Raw genomic sequence first — 23,265 nt, forward strand, 5'->3', positions numbered from 1 at the left:
CATGATCATTTCATTAGATGCTGAGAAAGCATTTGACAAAATTCAACACCCCTTCATGATAAAAGTCCTGGAAAGAATAGGAATTCAAGGCCCATACCTAAACATAGTAAAAGCCATATACAGCAAACCAGTTGCTAACATTAAACTAAATGGAGAGAAACTTGAAGCAATCCCACTAAAATCAGGGACTAGACAAGGCTGCCCACTCTCTCCCTACTTATTCAATATAGTTCTTGAAGTTCTAGCCAGAGCAATCAGACAACAAAAGGAGATCAAAGGGATACAGATCGGAAAAGAAGAGGTCAAAATATCACTATTTGCAGATGACATGATAGTATATTTAAGTGATCCCAAAAGTTCCACCAGAGAACTACTAAAGCTGATAAACAACTTCAGCAAAGTGGCTGGGTATAAAATTAACTCAAATAAATCAGTTGCCTTCCTCTATACAAAAGAGAAACAAGCCGAGAAAGAAATTAGGGAAACGACACCCTTCATAATAGACCCAAATAATATAAAGTACCTCGGTGTGACTTTAACCAAGCAAGTAAAAGATCTGTACAATAAGAACTTCAAGACACTGAGGAAAGAAATTGAAGAAGACCTCAGAAGATGGAAAGATCTCCCATGCTCATGGATTGGCAGGATTAATATAGTAAAAATGGCCATTTTACCAAAAGCAATCTACAGATTCAATGCAATCCCCATCAAAATACCAATCCAATTCTTCAAAGAGTTAGACAGAACAATTTGCAAATTCATCTGGAATAACAAAAAACCCAGGATAGCTAAAGCTATCCTCAACAATAAAAGGACTTCAGGGGGAATCACTATCCCTGACCTCAAGCAGTATTACAGAGCAATAGTGGTAAAAACTGCATGGTATTGGTACAGAGACAGACAGATAGACCAATGGAATAGAATTGAAGACCCAGAAATGAACCCACACACCTATGGTCACTTGATTTTTGACAAAGGAGCCAAAACCATCCAATGGAAAAAAGATAGCATTTTCAGCAAATGGTGCTGGTTCAACTGGAGGGCAACATGTAGAAGAATGCAGATCGATCCATGCTTATCACCCTGTACAAAGCTTAAGTCCAAGTGGATCAAGGACCTCCACATCAAACCAGACACACTCAAACTAATAGAAGAAAAACTAGGGAAGCATCTGGAACACATGGGCACTGGAAAAAATTTCCTGAACAAAACACCAATGGCTTATGCTCTAAGATCAAGAATCGACAAATGGGATCTCATAAAACTGCAAAGCTTCTGTAAGGCAAAGGACACGGTGGTTAGGACAAAACGGCAACCAACAGATTGGGAAAAGATCTTTACCAATCCTACAACAGATAGAGGCCTTATATCCAAAATATACAAAGAACTCAAGAAGTTAGACCGCAGGGAAACAAATAACCCTATTAAAAAATGGGGTTCAGAGCTAAACAAAGAATTCACAGCTGAGGAATGCCGAATGGCTGAGAAACACCTAAAGAAATGTTCAACATCTTTAGTCATAAGGGAAATGCAAATCAAAACAACCCTGAGATTTCACCTCACACCAGTGCGATTGGCTAAGATCAAAAACTCAGGTGACAGCAGATGCTGGCGAGGATGTGGAGAAAGAGGAACACTCCTCCATTGTTGGTGGGATTGCAGACTGGTAAAACCATTCTGGAAATCAGTCTGGAGGTTCCTCAGAAAATTGGACATTGAACTGCCTGAGGATCCAGCTATACCTCTCTTGGGCATATACCCAAAAGATGCCTCAACATACAAAAGAGACACGTGCTCCACTATGTTCATCGCAGCCTTATTTATAATAGCCAGAAGCTGGAAAGAACCCAGATGCCCTTCAACAGAGGAATGGATACAGAAAATGTGGTACATCTACACAATGGAATATTACTCAGCTATCAAAAACAACGAGTTTATGAAATTCGTAGGCAAATGGTTGGAACTGGAAAATATCATCCTGAGTGAGCTAACCCAATCACAGAAAGACATACATGGTATGCACTCATTGATAAGTGGCTATTAGCCCAAATGCTTGAATTACCCTAGATCCGTAGAACAAACGAAACTCAAGACAGATGATCAAAATGTGAATGCTTCACTCCTTCTTTAAATGAGGAAAAAGAATACCCTTGGCAGGGAAGGGAGAGGCAGAGACTGAAGGAACATTCATTCAGAGCCTGTCCCACATTTGGCCCATACATATACAGCCACCCAATTAGACAAGATGGATGAAGCAAAGAAGTGCAGACCGACAGGAGCCGGATGTAGATCGCTCCTGAGAGACACAGCCAGAATACAGCAAACACAGAGGCGAATGCCAGCAGCAAACCACTGAACTGAGAATAGGACCCCCGTTGAAGGAATCAGAGAAAGAACTGGAAGAGCTTGAAGGGGCTTGAGACCCCTTATGAACAACAATGCCAAGCAACCAGAGCTTCCAGGGACTAAGCCACTACCTAAAGACTACACATGGACTGACCCTGGACTCTGACCTCATAGGTAGCAATGAATATCCTAGTAAGAGCACCAGTGGAAGGGGAAGCCCTGGGTCCTGCTAAGACTGAACCCCCAGTGAACTAGTCTATGGGGGGAGGGCGGCAATGGTAGGAGGGTTGGGAGGGGAACACCCATAAGGAAGGGGAGGGGGGAGGGGGATGTTTGCCCGGAAACCGGGAAAGGGAATAACACTCGAAATGTATATAAGAAATACTCAAGTTAATAAAAAAAAAAAAAAAAAAAAAAAAAAAAAAAAAAAAAAAAAAAAAAAAAAAAAAAAAGAATTGGCCTTTGTGGAATCCTGCCTGAGTCTTACCCTGAGGGCATCATGGCAAGAGCAAAAGCTAAAAGGGCTACTTTGAGCCAATCTCTTAGATAGATAAGAATATACTACGTCAGCAGTTGCTCTTGCTGGTCTCAGGAGTCACAGAAGCCTGTATCCTGGCGGTGTACATAAGCTCCTTCCAAGATGGATAGGGGCAGGCTTACTGAGTATATCTGGAGCTGTTGGAGCTGGAGGCACCGTTTCTGTCAGGTATGGATACCATTGATTCTTTTGCTAAAACGTAGCCACATACTTTGTGACTTTTTAACATTGTTGGGAACAGGGCACCTGGTTGAGGAAAGCTGAAGTAAGAAGGAGTGTTAGCGCTCTCTCTCTCTCTCTCTCTCTCTCTCTCTCTCTCTCTCTCTCTCTGTGTTTGTGTGTGTTTGTGTGTGTGTGTTGTGTGTGTGTGTGTGTGTGTGTGTGTGTGTGTGTGTGTGTGTGTAGAGAGAGAGAGAGAGAGGGAGATTGTGTGTGCTGTAGGAAAGTCATGGAAGCAAACTAGAAATACCTCAGGTTGAATCCAAGTTCTGGAAAATGTCTAAAGGGTATTGAATATTTTTCTAAGTAGGCTGAGGCTTTGTGGCTGTTGTTAAAGATCATCATCACTTGGCTAGGGTGACTTGAAGAATGCAGGGCTCAGGAATCCTGGCAGTGATGATGAGGATACAGGAACGACTATCTCCCTAATTACCATGGATACTATGCTCATGTTCTATTCATTTAGATCCCAGGATCAAAAGAAAGCTGGTAAGTAGAGCAGACATGTTTTTTGACACATATTTAAATTTCTCATTATGTACACAATATATAATTACCGAGTCTAAGAAACTGACACGTCTATCGTGTCAGACATTTAACAAGAATTATGATATATTTCTAAGAAAGCATATCAGGACCTGGACATTCTCACAGGAATGCTGAATTATGTATATAACTGCTTAGGTAATAACCTTCAGAAACAGATGAAACCACCACATAAGAATTTGTCTCAGGGCTGGAACTATAGCTCTAGGTTCAATGCCCAGCACAGACAAACAAAAAAAAAGTTCCATAATTAAAAAACAAACATGGGTCTGCTTCATGCATATTGTTATTGCAAATTTAATCACCTTTCTGTAGTTAGGATTCCTGTAAGTTACAATAGCTGCTGCCAAAACTCAGTTGTAACAGAGAGAAAGAGAGAGAGAGAGAGAGAGAGAGAGAGAGAGAGAGAGAGAGGGAGGGAGGGAGGGAGGGAGGGAGGGAGGAGAGAGAGAGAGAGAGAGAGAGAGAGAGAGAGAGAGAGAGAGAGAGAGAGAGAGAGAGAGAGAGAATATCCCTGAAGGGTAGACAGTACAAAACATTCAGTGGTTTTAGGACACTAGCATATTTGAAGACCCGAAAGTGTGCATATGTGTGTATGTGTGGGTGGGTAGGGTGCATGCTCACCAAGTAAGTATCTTGCAAGCCCCCCACTAAGACTTTGACTTGAGACAGTTTGTTTCCTTTGCCACCCTTCTTCATTACCTCACAATCACAACCCCTACTCTCTTTGTTTTTGTAAGTTCTCTATCTAGCCTAGGCTTGTTGCTGTGCATTATATATCCCAGACTAGACTTGAACTCTCATGGAAATCATTACCTCAATGCTGTGATTATAGGCATGAACCATCATAGCTACCCTTTTGTATTCTTTCAAAGTTATCCGATATCATTGATCTGTAGGATTCTAACGACTAATCTGTTGCAAACTTTTCCATGTGCTCTAGTTCCTTTGTCTGGTAGGTTTCCCATTATACAGTCTACATTCTAACCTATGAGACATACCTCAAATATAAACAAGTAAACAAAAAAACTGTACTCTTTAAGTTTTTCCCCAAATGCCCATTATATTACTGCCTTTTTTGATAATGCAATCCTTTGGAGTATAAGGGCCTTTCTTTCCTTCCTTCCTTCTTTCTTTCTTTCTTTCTTTCTTTCTTTCTTTCTTTCTTTCTTCCTTTCTTCCTTCCTTCCTTCCTTCCTTTCTTTTAATTGAAAATACAATTTTTCTTACATAATATATGCTGATTATGATCATTCCTCCCTCTAATCTTCTCAGTACCTCCTTATTGCTCTCTCCAATCCCTATTCACTCCTCTTCTGTCTGTCACCAGAAAATAAACAGGCTTCTAATGGATAATAATAAAATCAAATATAATTTAATAAGATTAAGCAAAAACTAATACATGGGAATAGGACAAAGCAAACACAGGGAAAATAGTCCAAGAAAAGTCACAAGAAACGGAGACACAGAGACTCACTTGTTAAGACACTTAGGAATTCCATAAATACACCAAACTAGAAGCTATTATATATTCACAAACGACCTATAGGACCAAAAAGAAAAAAAATATAAATAATATAAAATAAACATTAAGATAAAGTTAACAAACAAACAAAGAGCAAAAATGCTGACACAGCATTATGGGACAAGGAACCTACAAAGATATTGAGTCCATGTTCTATTGACCATTTGCTACTAGGCATGCAGCCTACCCTTAAAAGTAATTTGTCCTTAGTAAATCTCTAACCCAGAAGCTATCTTTCTTACAAAAGAAAACTTAGTCTTTTTCCAAGGAAGACTCATGGAAAAATAAACTACTTATTTTTATTTTTTAAAATTTTTTGTTAGATATATTTCTTTACTTGCATTTTGAACATTATTCTTTCCATATTCTGAGACCTTCCTCAATTTCTTTCTTCAGAGACTTGAAGTTCTTGTCATAAAAATCTTTCACTTGCTTGGCTAAAGTCACACCAAGATATTTTATGTTATTTGGTACTATTGTGAAGGGTGTAATTTTCTTAATTTCTTTCTCAGCCTGTTTATCCTTTGAGTAGAGAAAGGCTACTGATTTGTTTGAGTTAATTTAAAACCCCAACACTTTGCTGAAGTTCCTATATCCCTGTGTCCAGAGGCACTGTGCAATTTCTTCTTGGACCATGGATGTGGGCCGAAGTGTGCAGAAGTGGCAGTCTGTCCTGAGGTCTCAGGATGTCTGCATTCCTGGGTGGTCTGCTCTCTTCTTCACGGGGTTTGAGTGCAGTGAACTCCTCCTCCTCCTCCTCCTCCTTTCTTCCTCCTCCTCCTCCTCCTCCTCCTCCTCCTCCTCCTCCTCCTCCTTCTCCTCCTCCTTCTCCTCCTCCTCCTCCTTCTCCTCTTCTTCTTTGTCCTGCTATTCTTAGATTTGGAACTTTTTATCATTTTGTTCCTAGACTCTGACAAACTAATCTTTGATGAACAAAAACAGAATATTTGAATGTATCAGTCCACTCATCCATGTACTTTATACAATTGCAGGCTGTAAAATATATTAGTATCATCTTCAATTCCCATGGCTATAGCATTAGATCTGTATCACATTACCCCTTGCCTAAGTCTTTTGGCCACCCTGCTATTTCTGCTTTGTCTCCATGTCTGTTTGCCAGAGAACACAGGTGTGAGATGACGAATCTTTCTATTCTCACAGTTCTGCTTATTTTCATTGTGTTATTTAAAAATATTCAGTGTATCTGGGTCTCTACCCCTGCAAACTAGACTTTCATTCACCATTTGTCTATCTTAATCTTTTTCTTACCCCTCACTCCAGATCTTCTAATGTGCCTTCATAGAAGAGTAGTCTGGGATGCATAAGTTACTGATGCTTAGTGTTCACCACAAATTAAACATTGAGATCTCTTGGGTGCCACTGGGATCTGTTGTAAAAGCTCCCCCAGGTGACTGGAATGTGCAGCAAGGCATATTGAGAATGTCTCTGAACCAGAGCACATTACTTTTGTTTTCTAAACTGTATCTTCATTCTTTGCTCTTGCTTATATTTTTGCCTTGGCAGATGCTTTCCATTAGCATTTATTATTTGGGGAGCTAATATAGACATGTTAAGTATTTAAAAATTGTATACATTCTTATATCTGCCACCTCAAATAAGGGTAATTTTATCACCCAGAAACATACATTTTTCACATCTAATTTAATTTATTTCTAGAAATCACTATGGACTCAATGTAGATTAGTTTTGCTTGCTCTTAGATAGCAAAGCATTGTATGTGAATGGTATATTTTGTTTTCTCTATTTTTCTTAATAGAATACCTATGGAATTTTATCGATATAAATCTAGGTGCAGTAGTTAGTTCTTTTATTCATGAGAAATATTCTGTTTATCATATTTTAATTTTTGTATTTGTGGTTCAAGGTATATTTACTGATTGATCGATTTAGTGTATGTATGTGTACATGTATGTCACTGACCTTATGTGGAGGTAAGAGGAGAAATCGCAGGAACTGATTTTCTATTTCCATCATGTGAATCACAGCAAGTAAACTCATGTTTGGCAACAAGAACATTTACAGACTGAATGACCTTCCAGCTCTGTGTTTGTATTTTTTAAGCAGGATTTTCTATAGCCCACCCTCTTTGTTGGGGCTAATCTTGAATTCCTGATTCTCTTAACTCAATCTTTCTTTATTTATTTATTTATTTATTTATTTATTTATTTATTTATTCATTCATTTATTTATGTATTTATGTATTTGTTTTATTTATTAACTTTATTTCTCCATCATTGCCCCCCTCTCAGTCATCCTTTCCCACAATCTTTCCCCTATTCCCCCTTCTTCTCTGAGTGGGTGTAGACCACCTGGGTATCCCCCTACCCTGGCACTTCAAATCTCTCTGTGAGGCTACTGACTCAGTCTCTTATGTGTTAGATTTACATAGGTTAGATTTACCAGGTAGCACAATTTGTTTATTAACTCCTTGATATATGGGCGTTTGGCAGTTTTGATACAGTTACTGTCTGAAGCCCTAATAGTTATTCTCAGTTTGACATGAAGTTTCTCTCTCTTTTAGCCTTGAAACTAAATTGAATTTGACATATTGGTTAACCATGTTATATATTAGTATATATGGGTAGATTTTGAGTATATTGTTTTTCTTTTCTTTTCTTTTCTCAAGGTGTTAAGGAGACTTTTCTTCTCTTTTATTAATTATTTCATTTATTTACATGGCAAATGTTGCCTTCATCCCCCCTCACAGAGTTCTTCCCCTCTCCCCCTACTCTTCACCTAAGAGAGGGTGCCCTCCAGGTATCCCCTGACCTTGAACATCAAGTCTCTAAAGGAATAAGCACACCCTCTCCCACTGAGGCCAGACAAGGCAGCCTTCTGCTGCTTAAGTGCAGGGGTTCTCAGACCAGCCTAGTATGCTTTTTGGAAGGTGGCTCAGCATCTGAGGATTTGTTGGTGTCCAAAGTAGTTGACATTGTTGATCTTCCCATGGGGTTGCCATCCCCTTATCCTTCAGTCCTTTCTCTAAGTCTTCCATACAGGTCCCCAACCTCTATCCAGTGCTTGGCTATGGGTATCTGAATCTATCTCAAGTCAGCTACTGGGTAGAGCCTATCAGAGAACAGCCATGCTTGGCTCCGGTCTGTAAGCACAACATAGAATCAGTAATGGTGTCAGCATTTTGGTGCCCACCCATGGAATGTATGCCAACTTGGCCCTGTTGCTGGTGGATCATTCCTTCAGCCTTTGGTCTATATTTTTGTCCCTGCATTTCTTTAGATGGGATAAATTTTGTAGGTGGGTTGACATCACCATTTCTCCAATGGGGGTCCTGTGTAACTACTGTAGCTGGTCTGTCTCTTCAGGTTCCTTAGACCCAGCATTGAGCGTTTTAACTAAAGTCACCCACATTGAGTCCTGGGAGGCTCCCCTATCCAAGGTCTCTGATTTTTCTAGAGGGTTCCCCCACCCCTAGCAGCTGCATATATCCATTAATTCTCCTGGCCCTCTGGCTATCTCTCTTGTCTCCTCCCCCAATACCAGATCCTGTTCCCTTATCTCCTCATTAGTCATCAGGGAAATGCAAATCAAAATGACCCTGAAATTCTACCTTACACCAATCAAAATGGCTAAAAACAAAAAACAAAAAACAAAAAACAAAAAACAAAAAACAAAAAAGCAAAAAACAAAAAACCAAAACCAAACCAAACCAAAACCAAAACCAAAACCAAAATCAAAACAAACAAACAAACAAACAAACAAACAAACAAAAACCCTCAAGTGACAGCACATGGTGGCAAGGACGTGGAGAAAGGGGAACACTCCTCCTTTGCTGGTGGGATTGCAAACTTGTACAACTCTGCAAATCATTCTGGTAGTTACTCAGAAAATTGGAAATACTTCTATTCTACCTAAAGACCCAACCATAACGCTTCTGAGCATATACCCAAAAGTTGCTCTACCATATCTCAAGGACACATACTCGGTTATGTTCATAGCAGTCTTATTCATAATAGCCAGAAACTGGAAGCAACCCATATGTCCCTCAACAGAAGAATGGATATAGAAAATGTGGTTCATTTACTCAGTGGAATACTATTTAGCTATTAAAAATAAGGACAACATGAACAGTGTAGGCAAATGGCTAGAACTAGAAAATATCATCCTGAGTGAGTTAACTCAGACCCAAAAGGACATGTATAGCATGTACTCACTGATAAGTGGATATTAGCCAAAAAGTACAGAATACCCATGACGCATCCCACAAATCCTAAGAAGTTAAAGAAGAAGGAAGGCTCAAGCAAGGATGCTTAAATCCCAGTTAGAAGGGGGCACAAACATAATCATGTTAGACAGAGGGAGGAGGAGAGGGACCTGAGTGGGAGAGAGAAGGAGACTTTTCTTCTTGAGCAAGAACTATGTAATTGGGAGATAAACTTAAAAAATTATAGATATCTTCCTCAACACTTGCCACAACTGGCAAGGTGCTTTTCCCCCCTCTTCTTTCTTTCCTCTTTGCCAGTTCTGAATGTAGGGCATTGAACATGCAAGGCAAGCATTCTACTACTAGACTACAGCCTTAGCTCCTCCCTGCCTTTTTGTAAAATCTTGATAGCATTCTATCGTGCAAATGGAGCATATTTTAAAAAATATATTCATGTGGTGTCTGATTGCTCAGTATAGTGATTATAGATAATGATCATGTACCTCATTTTTAAGACAAAAGAAATGATCTCGGGTTCTTTTTTCATAAAAATAATAATTATACACAGGATTTTCTCTATTTTTAATATTACAAAACATATGCCTATTTTTGAAATAATGCTAGCTATTTTAGAATACTTCTTACTTCTATTTCTTTCTTACACTTATTGATCCATATACCTACCTCTATTTTTTGTTTATTTATTTGTGTGTTCGTGTGTGTGTGTGTGTGTGTGTGTGTGTGTGTGTGTGCATTTATTCCCATGACCTTATGTAGAGGTGAGAAGCTAACTTGTGGAGGTTGGTCCTCTCCTTCTACCATGTGAGGTGTGGGAATGAAACTTTAGGTCATTAGGAATGGCAGCAAGCACCAGTACCTGCAGAGTCATCTTTCTGCTTCTGTAAAACAAATATTTCATGTTTATTTTCATCAACCACAGTACACTTGAGATACAGGTATGCGGACTGTGATAACTGATGAATTCCAAAGCCTTAATAGGCTAACTATGTGTAGAGCCCAGTACACCTATCTTAATATTCTAAGAAACATAACACAAGCTTCAACTCTACCTAAGGTATTGCATGGGGAAAAACATAGTGAGGTTTGTGTCAGTCACAATTCTATTAAGAAATGGAATACATACCTTGGATTTGGGGATAAAATTTACTGAAAGAACTATTTATACAATTATGGGCAAAGTTCAGAGAACCAAGAAGGCACAGTGAGATAAGCAGGAACTAGCAACCATAGGACACCTGACACTTAGGTTTGGGATATCTGCTTTTCTGGAAAGGAACAAGGACTCTCTGGGGAAAGTGTACTCTCGTAGAACATCCCCACTGTTGGTGCTCTCCCCTGGAGCAGAGAAGGGAGTCTAATGGATTTGAAAAGGAAATGCCAGAGGATAAACAACATATTTGTAATTTCACTCTTGGGAAGTTATTTTTTTCATATTCTAGGAAACCTCATAAAAGTAAATATGTATCAGTTAACCTTACAGCCTGGTTTGTCAATTTGGGAATTCATAAAGCATATACTTCCTGGTAGGAAATGAAGTCGAGGGCTTTTGATGGTGAGAGTGGTAGAGATTACGTTTCCTAGGAAGCATGTCTACTATTTACTTTCCACCTAAAGCCCTGTCCTGTAAACCACATGAAGCTGCTGTATTCCTCTGCAGTGGTTCTCAACCTTCCTAATTCTATGACCCTTTAATATAGTTCCTCATGTTGTGGTTACCTTAACCGTAAAATCACTTCTTTGCTACTTCATTACCGTAATTTTACTACTATTATGAATATAATGTAAATACCCAATCTACAAGATATCTGATATATGACCCACAATTTGATAAATACTGCACGATTGAGACACTAAATAGCTGGCTTTTTTCCCACCAAGACAGGACTTTGTCTAGCCCAGTTTGGTTTAGTACGCCGACAAATAAAATCTTGAGGTCAACTGATCCTCCTGCTTCTAGTTTCAAAGTTCTTGGATTACAGGTCTGTACTATAGGACCTGGTTTTTCTCCCTTGTTGGACCTAAGAGTAAGACACATGCTAAGCGAATACTGCTACTGAATTGTATTTCCAGGTCTCTCTCTTAAATTATAAGTATTATATTAATTACTGCTTGAGATGATAAAATCTTTCAGAAACCTATGCATACCTTCCTATATATGTTAGATCATCTTTAGATCTAAATTTTTAAGTAGTTGTTGCAATCAATTGTTTGGGAAATGATGACAAAAATTAAATTCTGCATATATTTTATACACATGCTTTCACTGTCTTTGACCCACAGATATTATTCATGAGCCTACAGAGATCTCTATTCCAATCCCATCAGCTTTTTACAAATTTCATATAGTCCCAAACTATTCTCTTCTTTATAGGAAAGATTTTTTTTAAAAAAACACAGAAATCTTCAAGGAGAAGAAAAATTCATGATTTTTTCCTCTTCCTGAGTTGTTAGTTCAACATTTTAATGAATCAAATATTTATTAAAACGTCTAGAAATTGTATTACTATCCCAATGCTAATACTATACCAAAAGTCATTAATAAATAACCAAGTCTATCCATTTTTAAAATTAAGCAGGATGTCATGGCTTGTGCCTCTAATCTCAACATTGGTCAAACTGAGGCAGGAGGATTACTATGAGTTTAAAGTCAGCCTGTGATGCATGATGAGATACAGGCCAGCCAGGGCAACAAACAACACACACACACACACACACACACACACACACACACACACACATACATATATCTATATCTACATCTATATCTATATCTATATATAGCCATTTGCTCCATAATATTACCTTGGATTTTTTTTGATGAGCATTTGAATATCTTTATAGGTTAGGAGAAAATGTCATTGGTTACTTCTGGAAAATATGTTAAGTCTGAACTTTTATAAACTCATTGTTCTTTGGCAGACTGGATTTGTATATTAATCTTTATTAAAATTACATACTTAGATATGAGCACTCATTTTCTTTTTTCTTTTTTTATCATTTAGCTTTTTTTATTTTTTTTCACATTTGTGTCATTCTTTTTTTTTTTTTTTAACTTGAGTATTTCTTATTTACATTTCGAGTGTTATTCCCTTTCCCGGTTTCCGGGCAAACATCCCCCTAATCCCTCCCCCTCCCCTTCTTTATGGGTGTTCCCCTCCCCATCCTCCCCCCATTGCCGCCCTCCCCCCAACAATCACATTCACTGGGGATTCAATCTTAGCAGAACCAAGGGCTTCCCCTTCCACTGGTGCTTTTACTAGGCTGTTCATTGCTACCTATGAGGTCAGAGTCCAGGGTCAGTCCATGTATAGTCTTTGGGTAGTGGCTTAGTCCCTGGAAGCTCTGGTTGGTTGGCATTGTTGTTCATATGGGGTCTCAAGCCCCTTCAAGCTCTTCCAGTTCTTTCTCTGATTCCTTCAATGGGGTCCTATTCTCAGTTCACTGGTTTGCTGCTGGCATTCGCCTCTGTATTTGCTGTATTCTGGCTGTGTCTCTCAGGAGAGATCTACATCCGGTTCCTGTCAGCCTGCTCTTCTTTGCTTCATCCATCTTGTCTAATTGGATGGCTTTATATGTATGGGCCACATGTGGGGCAGGCTCTGAATGGGTGTTCCTTCTTTTTTTTTTTTTTTTTTTTAATTTCTTTTTTTCGGAGCTGGGGACCGAACCCAGGGCCTTTCGCTTCCTAGGCGAGCGCTCTACCACTGAGCCAAATCCCCAACCCCATGGGTGTTCCTTCTGTGTCTGTTTTAATCTTTTCCTCTCTATTCCCTGCCAAGGGTATTCTTGTTCCCCTTTTAAAGAAGAAGTGAAGCATTCACATTTTGATCATCCGTCTTGAGTTTCATGTGTTCTCTGCATCTAGGGTAATTCAAGCATTTGGGCTAATAGCCACTTATCAATGAATGCATACCATGTGTGTTTTTCTGTGATTGGGTTACCTCACTCAGGATGATATTTTCCAGTTCCAACCATTTGCCTACGAATTTCATAAAGTCATTGTTTTTGATCGCTGAGTAATATTCCATTGTGTAGATGTACCACATTTTCTGTATCCATTCCTCTGTTGAAGGGCATCTGGGTTCTTTTCAGCTTCTGGCTATTATAAATAAGGCTGCTATGAACATAGTGGAGCACGTGTCTTTTTTATATGTTGGGGCATCTTTTGGGTATATGCCCAAGAGAGGTATAGCTGGATCCTCAGGCAGTTCAATGTCCAGTTTTCTGAGGAACCTCCAGACTGATTTCCAGAATGGTTGTACCAGTCTGCAATCCCACCAACAATGGAGGAGTGTTCCTCTTTCTCTGCATCCTCGCCAGCATTTGTTGTCACCTGAGTTTTTGATCTTAGCCATTCTCACTGGTGTGAGGTGAAATCTCAGGGTTGTTTTGATTTGCATTTCCCTTATGACTAAAGATGTTGAACATTTCTTTAGGTGTTTCTCAGCCATTCGGCATTCCTCAGCTGTGAATTCTTTGTTTAGCTCTGAACCCCATTTTTTAATAGGTTTATTTGTCACCCTGCGGTCTAACTTCTTGAGTTCTTTGTATATTTTGGATATAAGGCCTCTATCTGTTGTAGGACTGGTAAAGATCTTTTCCCAATCTGTTGGTTGCCGTTTTGTCCTAACCACAGTGTCCTTTGCCTTACAGAAGCTTTGCAGTTTTATGAGATCCCATTTGTCGATTCTTGATCTTAGAGCATAAGGCATTGGTGTTTTGTTCAGGAAATTTTTTCCAGGAGCACTCATTTTCAATAGTTGAAGGGTTGTCACATAAAGTGTTATAACAAGTATTGTAGCCTCAAATGATAGGACTAATAGGACTAGAACTAGGCATACAGGCCACAGAGATGGGCACATTTGATTTTGCCCTACAGACTCACAATTGCCATGAAGCATATAACATTGCTGAACTAACAGCTAGTATCTTTAAACCACTAGCCAATGCACTATTTCCAAAGTGCTTTCTGCTTATTTCCTGTTATCACTCTCAGATTAAAAGTTGCAGCTTGATCATGTGACTCATTTATTGCCAAACTAAGAGACACCCACTCGGATCCTAATTAATCACCTCTAACTTGTGTAACTAAGTTCGACATGGTTTGTATGACAAGTGGGAAAGCCACACAAAGAACATATTTGAATAGACCTTCTGGTGATAATGTAAAAGGTATGTCTCCTTAATATTATATATCCTACCAAACCAGCAGTTTTCAGCGTAGGAAGTGTATTTGTTTCTATGTACTAGAGAAATAGTACCAGGAAGGACCTTGATAGAGGAAAGCAATCACTTAGCTTCTTCAGTTAAAGGGATAGCACATCCTTTCTCCACCCCTCCACCCTGCTCTCCCCTCCTCTCCTCTCCTCTCCTCTCCTCTCCTCTCCTCTCCTCTCCTCTCCTCTCCTCTCCTTTCCCTCTTTTTTCCCCTCTCCTTATTTCTGTCAGATACACCCAGAGAGAAATGAAAGAAAATGTTCATTTATTAGCCAGATCTGGAAAGGACATACTAGCAGGAACTATTCAGCCTGTTCTTCTGATAAGCCATGTAATAGTAATATATTTCTATTATATTATTTTATGTTCCCCCTGTTTTTTATCTTTATTAACTTGAGTATTTCTTATTTACATTTCGATTTCGATTGTTATTCCCTTTCCCGGTTTCCGGGCAAACATCTCCCTAACCACTCCCCCTCCCCTTCTATATGGGCCTTCCCTCCCCCTCCTCCCCCCTTGCCGCCCTCCCCCCAACAATCTAGTTCACTGGGGGTTCAGTCTTAGCAGGACCCAGGGCTTCCCCTTCCACTGGTGCTCTTACTAGGATATTCATTGCTACCTATGAGGTTCGAGTCCAGGGTCAGTGCATGTATAGTCTTTAGGTAGTGGCTTAGTCCCTGGAAGCTCTAGTTGCTTGGCATTGTTGTTCATATGGGGTCTCGAGCTCCTTCAAGCTCTTCCAGTCCTTTCTCTGATTCCTTCAACAGGGGTCCTATTCTCAGTTCAATGGTTTGCTGTTGGCTTTCGCCTCTGTATTTGCTGTATTCTGGGTATGTCTCTCAGGAGAGATCTACATCTGGTTCCTGTCAGCCTGCACTTCTTTGCTTCATCCATCTTATCTAGTTTGGTGGCTGTATATGTATGGGCCACATGTGTTCCCCCTGTTTTTATTGGTGACAGGGTTACAGCCTTACATTTGAAACAGTGGCTGATTTTGAAATCTAGTGTTTATAATTTCACTTGCCTTCTTGTCATTTGAATTTTCCTGAGACCACATTAATTTATTTATTTCAGAACGTATTTTCTCACATTATTTTCTAGTTTAATGTGTGTGCGCGTGCACACAGCATTTCTCACATTTGATATTATTTTTTAATAGGTAAAACTCTTCAGTCATAACCATACGAGTAAGCTTAACCTTATTAAAGAACTTTCATGACACTAAAATTTACAGAAAACAATCAGGAAATCCGAGTTTCTATGTCTTGTCAATTGATATTTAAATTACAATTGAGTTGAAATGACGTGTCATGTCAATGGTGATGAGTACTCTGCCAAATAGATACAGATTAGGATCAGATAATTATGCACAGGAGAGTTTATGACATCAGACTTCTGAAAGGATCTTACATATTTAATGATGAGTTTAGATTATGACACAACATTATGGAGAATATTTCAACCACTAAAATAGATAATGCAGACCCATGATTTATTGCCACAGTTCGATTTTCACGTATTAAATTTTAAAACTTTTCAAAGGGATGTCTAATAGGAAATCTTAACATATCATCAAATAAGCTCGTATGAGGTTATATTACAAAGGATAATATGTGCCATAAAGGTTATGAAAGGTTTATTTCAGGAATACAAGTGCCATTTAGCATTTTTTAAATCAATGGATCTAATTAATAGCATGAAGGACATATTAGTATCACTAGATGCTGAAACACATCTGAGGAGATCTGATTCATATTCAAAAAAAGTAAAACATTCCACAGACTAGGAAGTGATCATGGCAATCTGATTGTTTAATCAAAAAGTACACAGAAAATGTTTGATGATGACTGTATAAAGAACCTTCCTTCTTCATACACCACAATAGAGGAAGAGATAAGGTTTGTCTTTGATCACTATACCAGAAATCCTAGATACCGCAACAAAGCAGGAAAAGAAATGTATGAGGTTGTAAAGAAAGAAAACTCTCACTTGCAGATGAGATTGTGTATGGAGGAAATCTAACAGAATCAACAGGCTATTGAAGTAGAACAGTGTATCTTTTAAGATTTCATAAGTTATATAATTTAATTTATGTGTGCCAGAAATAGTTATAGAGGTTTGGGAGTGAGAATGCACAACTTCTTCTTAGATTTATTTAATTTGTGTATATGATTGCTTTGCTTTCCTGTATGTCTGTGTACATGTTCCTGTGTAGTCAGAAGAGGGTGGTAGATCCCGTGGAAATGGAGTTGTTATAGATGGCTGTGACTTGATATGTGAGCACTGAGAATCAAACCTGGGTCCACTGTAAGAATAACAGCTGTTCTTAACTGCTGAGCCTTTTCCCTAGTCTGATCTACATGTTTAATCCCAGCACTTGTGAATTAAAGCTCAAACTGGACTGCATAGAAAGTCACAGGTCTACCCAGGTTTGCATAGTGGGATTCTTTCTCCAATAGCAAACCACCTGGCATTTATAATGCCATAAAAATCAAATACCTAGGGAAAATCAAATGAAATAAGAAACATCAATATGCATAATTAGCTAAAAAGCCCAATGAGGAAGAACAGAGAATCCCAAAGCAGATGGGCACATCTAGATACTTGACTTAGGGAAAATAGTGACACTTTGGTTCATGAGGCACAGGTGGCCTTTTCAATAAATGTTGCAAAATTTGTAGCATATTGTTAGAAACAGGAAAAAAGGAATCTCACTTCTAGACCTTAATATATAAAGTTTCATTACAAATGGAGCAAATATCTAAATGTGTAAGTAAAAAAAAATTAAAAACTTGTGTGCTGACTTGGAGAATTTTCTTTTTAGAAATAGAACACAAAATCATTATTTTAAATGATTTGTTTATTTTATATTTTGCTATAGTACACATGTAGAGATCAGAGGCCATATTTAAGGGATCAGTTCTTGCCTTGTACCACATGGCTTCTAGGGATTAAACTCAGGCCATCAGGCATGGAGGCAAAGGCACCTTTATCCACAGAAACATTTCACTGGCCAACAAAGTCATTAATAAAAATGATTATATAGAATGGAATATTAAGAGTTTGATTTAATCAAAACATCATAGAGAATAAACTAATAAGCTTCAGGTGGGGTATGCTTATAAAAAGTACAGTCAAAACGTTGAGGTGCGTAGACTAGCTAAAAGAGCCACAAGTCAGCAAGAAGACATATGATAGACAAATGACTAACCTACTTGACCATGTGATACCTTTTGAGACAAGTTGTTGTGATGCAGCCCAGGATACTCTCAAACTTATGGCCATCCTCTTGTTTCAGTCCCTTTCATTCTGGGATCGCTGGTGTGAGTCACCACAGCTGGCTAAGTCAGAAGCCCTCATACAAAGATTAACATTTTTCAGTAGAATTCCACATTTAGTTTAGGGGTGCTGAGAATTGCACCGGGAGCCTTGCACATGCAAGGGCTTGAACACTTTCAAATGATGAAGACAAATGCTCATGAAACCCTTCTGCACATCACCAATTGGCAGAGAATTGTAAGTTAAGGCACCTAGAGAAGCTAGAGAGAGGGCTCAGTGGTTAAGAGCACTCGCTGTTCTTGCAGCAGACCAGAGTTGGGCTCCCAGCATGCATACCAGTTGGCTTACAACTGATTGGAACTTCAGTTCTAGGCCATCTAATGCCCTCTTCTGGACTGTGTGACCACCTGTACTCACAAGCACATAATTAAGGACATTTACCCAGAAAGCTATTCTGAAGAGGCAGGTAACAACTAGTATTCATTAGGAGACAAAAGCATCTGGGCTTTGCAGGAACTGCTAGGGGTACAGGGGTACCTGTATACAATCACTTCAGCAAACTGTTGAACTCTATTTTAACCCAATGTCACTTAGCTATCCACTAACTCCTCTTTTAATTAGATGCAAGAGAAGATATGAACATAAATGTACCAAACATACATAAAGGATTGCTCCTAACATTACTCCTGATGGCCAAGAATTGGAAGCAAGCCAATACTCATCAAGTTTCCAATGAATAAACAATTTGTACATTCATACAATGGACTTCTCCGCAATCACTTGGTTGATTCTTATAAATGTAATGAGACCTAAAGGAGACTGGATAGAGAAAACAAATGCATGCTTCACAGCTTCATTTACACAGCGTTTGGTAATAGAAGAGCAGTGAAAGGAGCAATGGTATTGTTTTGCTTAGTGGATAGAGAGGCAGGGGGAGATATATAAACATATAAGATGTCATGGTATTTTATTTCTTCATCTCAATATAAATACATAAGATGTTTGCCTTGAGAAAATACAACGAACTGTATACTTACAATCTGTGCTTCCTCACAAATATCCTGAGTTAAAACATATTTATATATAACATAAAGAAAATATCAATAATGCACACATATATAGGTATAGATATGAAATATTGGTTGGTAGGTGGAGTTGAAACAGAGATGTTTTATGTTGTTCTGGATGGCCTGAAACTTACTATGTAGTTTAGGCTGGCTTCAAACTTGTGCCTTGCCTCAGCCTCTTATGTGTTAGAGTCATGAGCCACTGCTCCAAGCATAGAATATTTTTGTATTAGCATTTAGGATTTAAACTATTTTGTTACATTTAATGTATTAAATAAATGTGTGTGTGTGTGTGTGTGTGTGTGTGTGTGTGTGTGTGTGTGTAAGTGTGTGTGATGGTATGAGTATAGATGTCAGAGTACAACTTGTGGGAGTTGGTTCTTTCCTTCCATTGTGTGGGTGGCAGACCTCGAACTCCAGTCATCTGGCTTGGCCGCAGACATGACCTGATGGCCCCAGACAGATATTCAGAAAGATACTTTCTGTTTATTTAAAATGTGTACCTACACAAAACACTCATAAATTATTCATATAAGATGTCATTATATTTTGGGGGTGAGATTCTTGATTAATTTTTTTTATTTTTCTGCTTTCACTTGCTGAGTGTGAGAGGAATGTAAAATGCTTGAAAAGTGTGAACTGAGTTTGGACTGCTGCTGTGAGCCCGGAACCTGGACTGATTTAAATGAGGCCATCAAGATAGGCTAATGGGGAAGAAATAGGTTCTCCTTAGGTTGTAATTATTTATGCATCATTCGAAATTTCTGCATGTTTTTGATGTGTCCAGGAGCCTACTGTCAAAGTTCAGTATGTGTTCTTCCAGTTCTTCATTATTACCGACACTGCAAAGAATCAAGGAAACGTTAAGAAAGCTGAGTCAGGAACAGAACATCCTCGCATTATTCTTAGCATTCCAAAGCATTCTTAGATGTAGTGACATTATACCAGAGAATGAAAAGGGGAGGGTGGAATGATATAGTGGATATTTATGACAAGATGTGCCAGTGCCAAATCTGTGTATATTAAAACCGATGCTTCCCTTAGTCTCTTTTTCCTCCTTCAAACTTGTAACTGCCTGTTTTGTGGTAGAACCTTGGATAGTAAATACATTGTGATTTAAAGCATAGGAGCATAAGATTCCACTCTGAGGTTTAAATGTATTTGGATTTTTCTCAGTGGTCCCGAAAAGGTCAACATTTTGGCCTCATAATTGTATGTTGTGTCCCAAGCCAATTCAACCACACATGAATCAAACAGGTCTAACATGATTTTGCTGGCCAGAGGCCAGCTAGACTCAGCTACACTGTCTTTTACCTCATGAGATTTGACTAATCCTTGTAGTGGTTCCAGACTGGCTGGGGCTTTCCACTTCCCGGTACACCGGTGCTTACGAAGTGCTGGTTCTATGAAGCAGTGGTTCTCGGTGCTATATCAGTGACTTATGCCACTGTCTTAACCTCAGTTGATGCTGTGTGAATTAAGAATTCAGAAAATCATTTTCTTGATACAAATATGAACGTTTAATTCCATTTGAACAGGGGTGACTATTAGAAAGTATACTCAGGAAAGCTTTTGTTTCTGTGACTTATCTCGTAAAAATAGACTTAGTGTCATGTTTTTCTTTTTTGTATTTTCAAATCAAAACATCAAGGTGGAAAAAAATAGTTCAACAGACATATTCTTTGTTGTTGACATGACTGGAGTTACTTGACCTGATTGGGATTTTATGAACAGTCTGTACAGAATTCTCACAGCAATCTGGTAAAGCAAGTACCATGTCCTTGTTCTCATTTTACATATGAGAAAACTGAGAAGCAATTTACTTAAGTAATTGGTCAACAATAATTTGGAGAGCTGAAGTTCACATGAAGATTTATACTGAATTCATTAGTATTCTAGTATATTTCAGATATTTATTCTTTAGTAATGTAGACACACTATGTGTGTATGTACGTATGTATGTACGTATGTATGTATGTATGTGTATATGTTTTCCTGAGATAAGTTCTTTCTATATGGCCCAATCTTCCCCTGAACTTCTGACCTTCCTACTTCAGCCTCCTGGGGTCTGGAATTATAAGCATGTTTAACCATGGACAGACAAAATGAATCTGTTAGAAAGAGACTTCATAGCTATTTACAGAAGAATAAATTGAGAACTAGAATATTTCGTCAACTTGAATACTCCTTGAATATTACCATGGGCAAAGAAAACAGAAAATAATCCATTTCTTGATATAGTACAAGGAACTTCCATTTGGGAGGTGGGGTTGAAACAGGGATAGTTTATATAGTTCTGTCTGGCCCGGAATTTACTATGTAGTTCAGGCTAGCCTCAAACTCATGTCAATTGCATTGCTTTAAGTGATGAATAGAGACAGGAGCCTTGAAGGTCACTTAGCCATATTAGTGAGCACTAAGGTCAAATATCTCATTTCAGTTTGTAAGATACAACCCTTCTATAATCTAAACACCCTTTCTGCCTAAATTATGGATATCATTCTCTGTCACCTTCTTCTTCTTCTTCTTCTTCTTCTTCTTCTTCTTCTTCTTCTTCTTCTTCTTCTTCTTCTTCTTCTTCTTCTTCTTCTTCTTCTTCTTCTTCTTCTTCTTCTGCTTCTTCTGCTTCTGCTTCTGCTTCTGCTTCTGCTTCTGCTTCTGCTTCTGCTTCTGCTTCTGCTTCTGCTTCTGCTTCTGCTTCTGCTTCTGCTTCTGCTTCTTCTGCTTCTTCTGCTTCTTCTTCTGCTTCTTCTTCTGCTTCTTCTTCTGCTTCTTCTTCTGCTTCTTCTGCTTCTTCTTCTGCTTCTTCTGCTTCTTCTTCTGCTTCTTCTTCTGCTTCTTCGGCTTCTTCTGCTTCTGCTTCTGCTTCTGCTTCTGCTTCTGCTGCTTCTGCTTCTGCTTCTGCTTCTTCTGCTTCTGCTTCTGCTTCTGCTTCTGCTTCTTCTGCTTCTGCTTCTGCTTCTGCTTCTTCCGACAGGGTCTCATTATGTAACTCTGACTATTCTGAAACTCACTAAGTAGACCAGGCTAGCCGTGAATTCACAGAAATCTGACTGTCTTGCCTCCTGAATGCTGGGATTAAAGGTGTGTGCTATTATGACAGGATCCTTTCTTGCTTCTTTACCCTCAATCTCAAATTTTAAATGGAGATCAGAAGTTCCTCATCCTAACCTCTTAATCTTTTTTTCCTTTTTGCTCAAGTCATGAATTTTCTTCATTGCAGTTATTTTTGTCCTTATACCTAATCTCAAGGAAATGTCATATGAATATCCAAGGAAACACCCATCACAAACATGTTGAAGTCTCTTAACAAAGATCATTAGTTCTCTAACAATGAGAGCAGATTTAAAGTCCATTGTCTCCTTCTTTCTGACATGCTTGCAAGTGCATAGAACAAGTTCAATGGTCACAACTTGATGGTAGTGTAGTGTTACTAGTATCTATTGAGAAAAAGCTAGAAATGTGGTGAATGTCCTATGCACACATACACATAAAATTCCCTTTCACAGAGGCCAGAGATGGGGGAAATAAAATAAAATATTGATCAGTTATAAAGTAAAAAATACTCTGAGAGACTAAGCTATAACACTGTTAGTATAGTTGTATATTGTATACTAGAACTTTGAAGAAAGTGAATTTGAACTATTCTTACTAAATACACACACACACACACACACACAAGTGGAAGGGAAGGAGTGAGGGAGGGAGGGAGGGAGGGAAGGAGGGAGAGAAGACTGTATGTCTTAGTTATTCTGTAATATAATGAAATACTACAGATAAAGTAACTTTGCTTTATTTTACTTTTATTATAATTATTTAGATTAGGTATTTTATAATGAACATACATTTTTAATTTATTAATTCACATATTTGGAGGTTGTGAAGTTCAAGGTTGGGGGAGTAAAAATCTGGTGAGAGTCTTATGGATGGTTCAGACATGGTGGAAGGAGAAGAGGACATGAAGCTAAAGAATGTCATTAATTAAGTTTTCTTTTTCATTGGATCTCTTTATTTATTTACATTTCAAATGTTATCCCCCTTCCCAGTTTCCCATCCATAAACCCCCAATTCCATCCCCTCTCCCCCTTCTATGAGGGTGTTCCCCCACCCATCCACCCACCCCTTCCTGCCTCTCTACCCTGACATTCCTCTACACCAGGGGTGGTCTAGCCTTGGCAGAACCAAGGACTTCTCCTCCCCCTGGTACCCAACAAGACCATCTTCTGCTACATATTCAGCTGGAGCCATGGGTTTGTCCATGTATAATATCTGGATGGTGTTTAGTCCCTGAGAGCTCTGGTTGGTTGATAATGTTCTTCTTATG

The 23,265-nt window shown here is 38.7% G+C and overlaps 1 protein-coding gene across 1 annotated transcript in view; it reads left to right on the plus strand.

Annotated features, from left to right (window-relative positions):
• Positions 1–2,914: 2,914 nt before the first annotated feature.
• Slc6a14 (solute carrier family 6 member 14) overlaps positions 2,915–23,265 on the plus strand; it is a 60,358-nt gene continuing 40,007 nt past the window's right edge. The window contains exon 1 of the mRNA XM_087599329.1: positions 2,915–3,052. Coding sequence (XP_087455455.1) covers positions 2,987–3,052 — 66 coding nt within the window. The 5' untranslated portion in view covers positions 2,915–2,986. The remainder of the gene's footprint in view (positions 3,053–23,265) is intronic.

Source organism: Rattus norvegicus, chromosome X, assembly GCF_021556685.1.
Source record: "Rattus norvegicus strain SHRSP/BbbUtx chromosome X, alternate assembly SHRSP_T2T, whole genome shotgun sequence".
Lineage (NCBI taxonomy): Eukaryota > Metazoa > Chordata > Mammalia > Rodentia > Muridae > Rattus > Rattus norvegicus.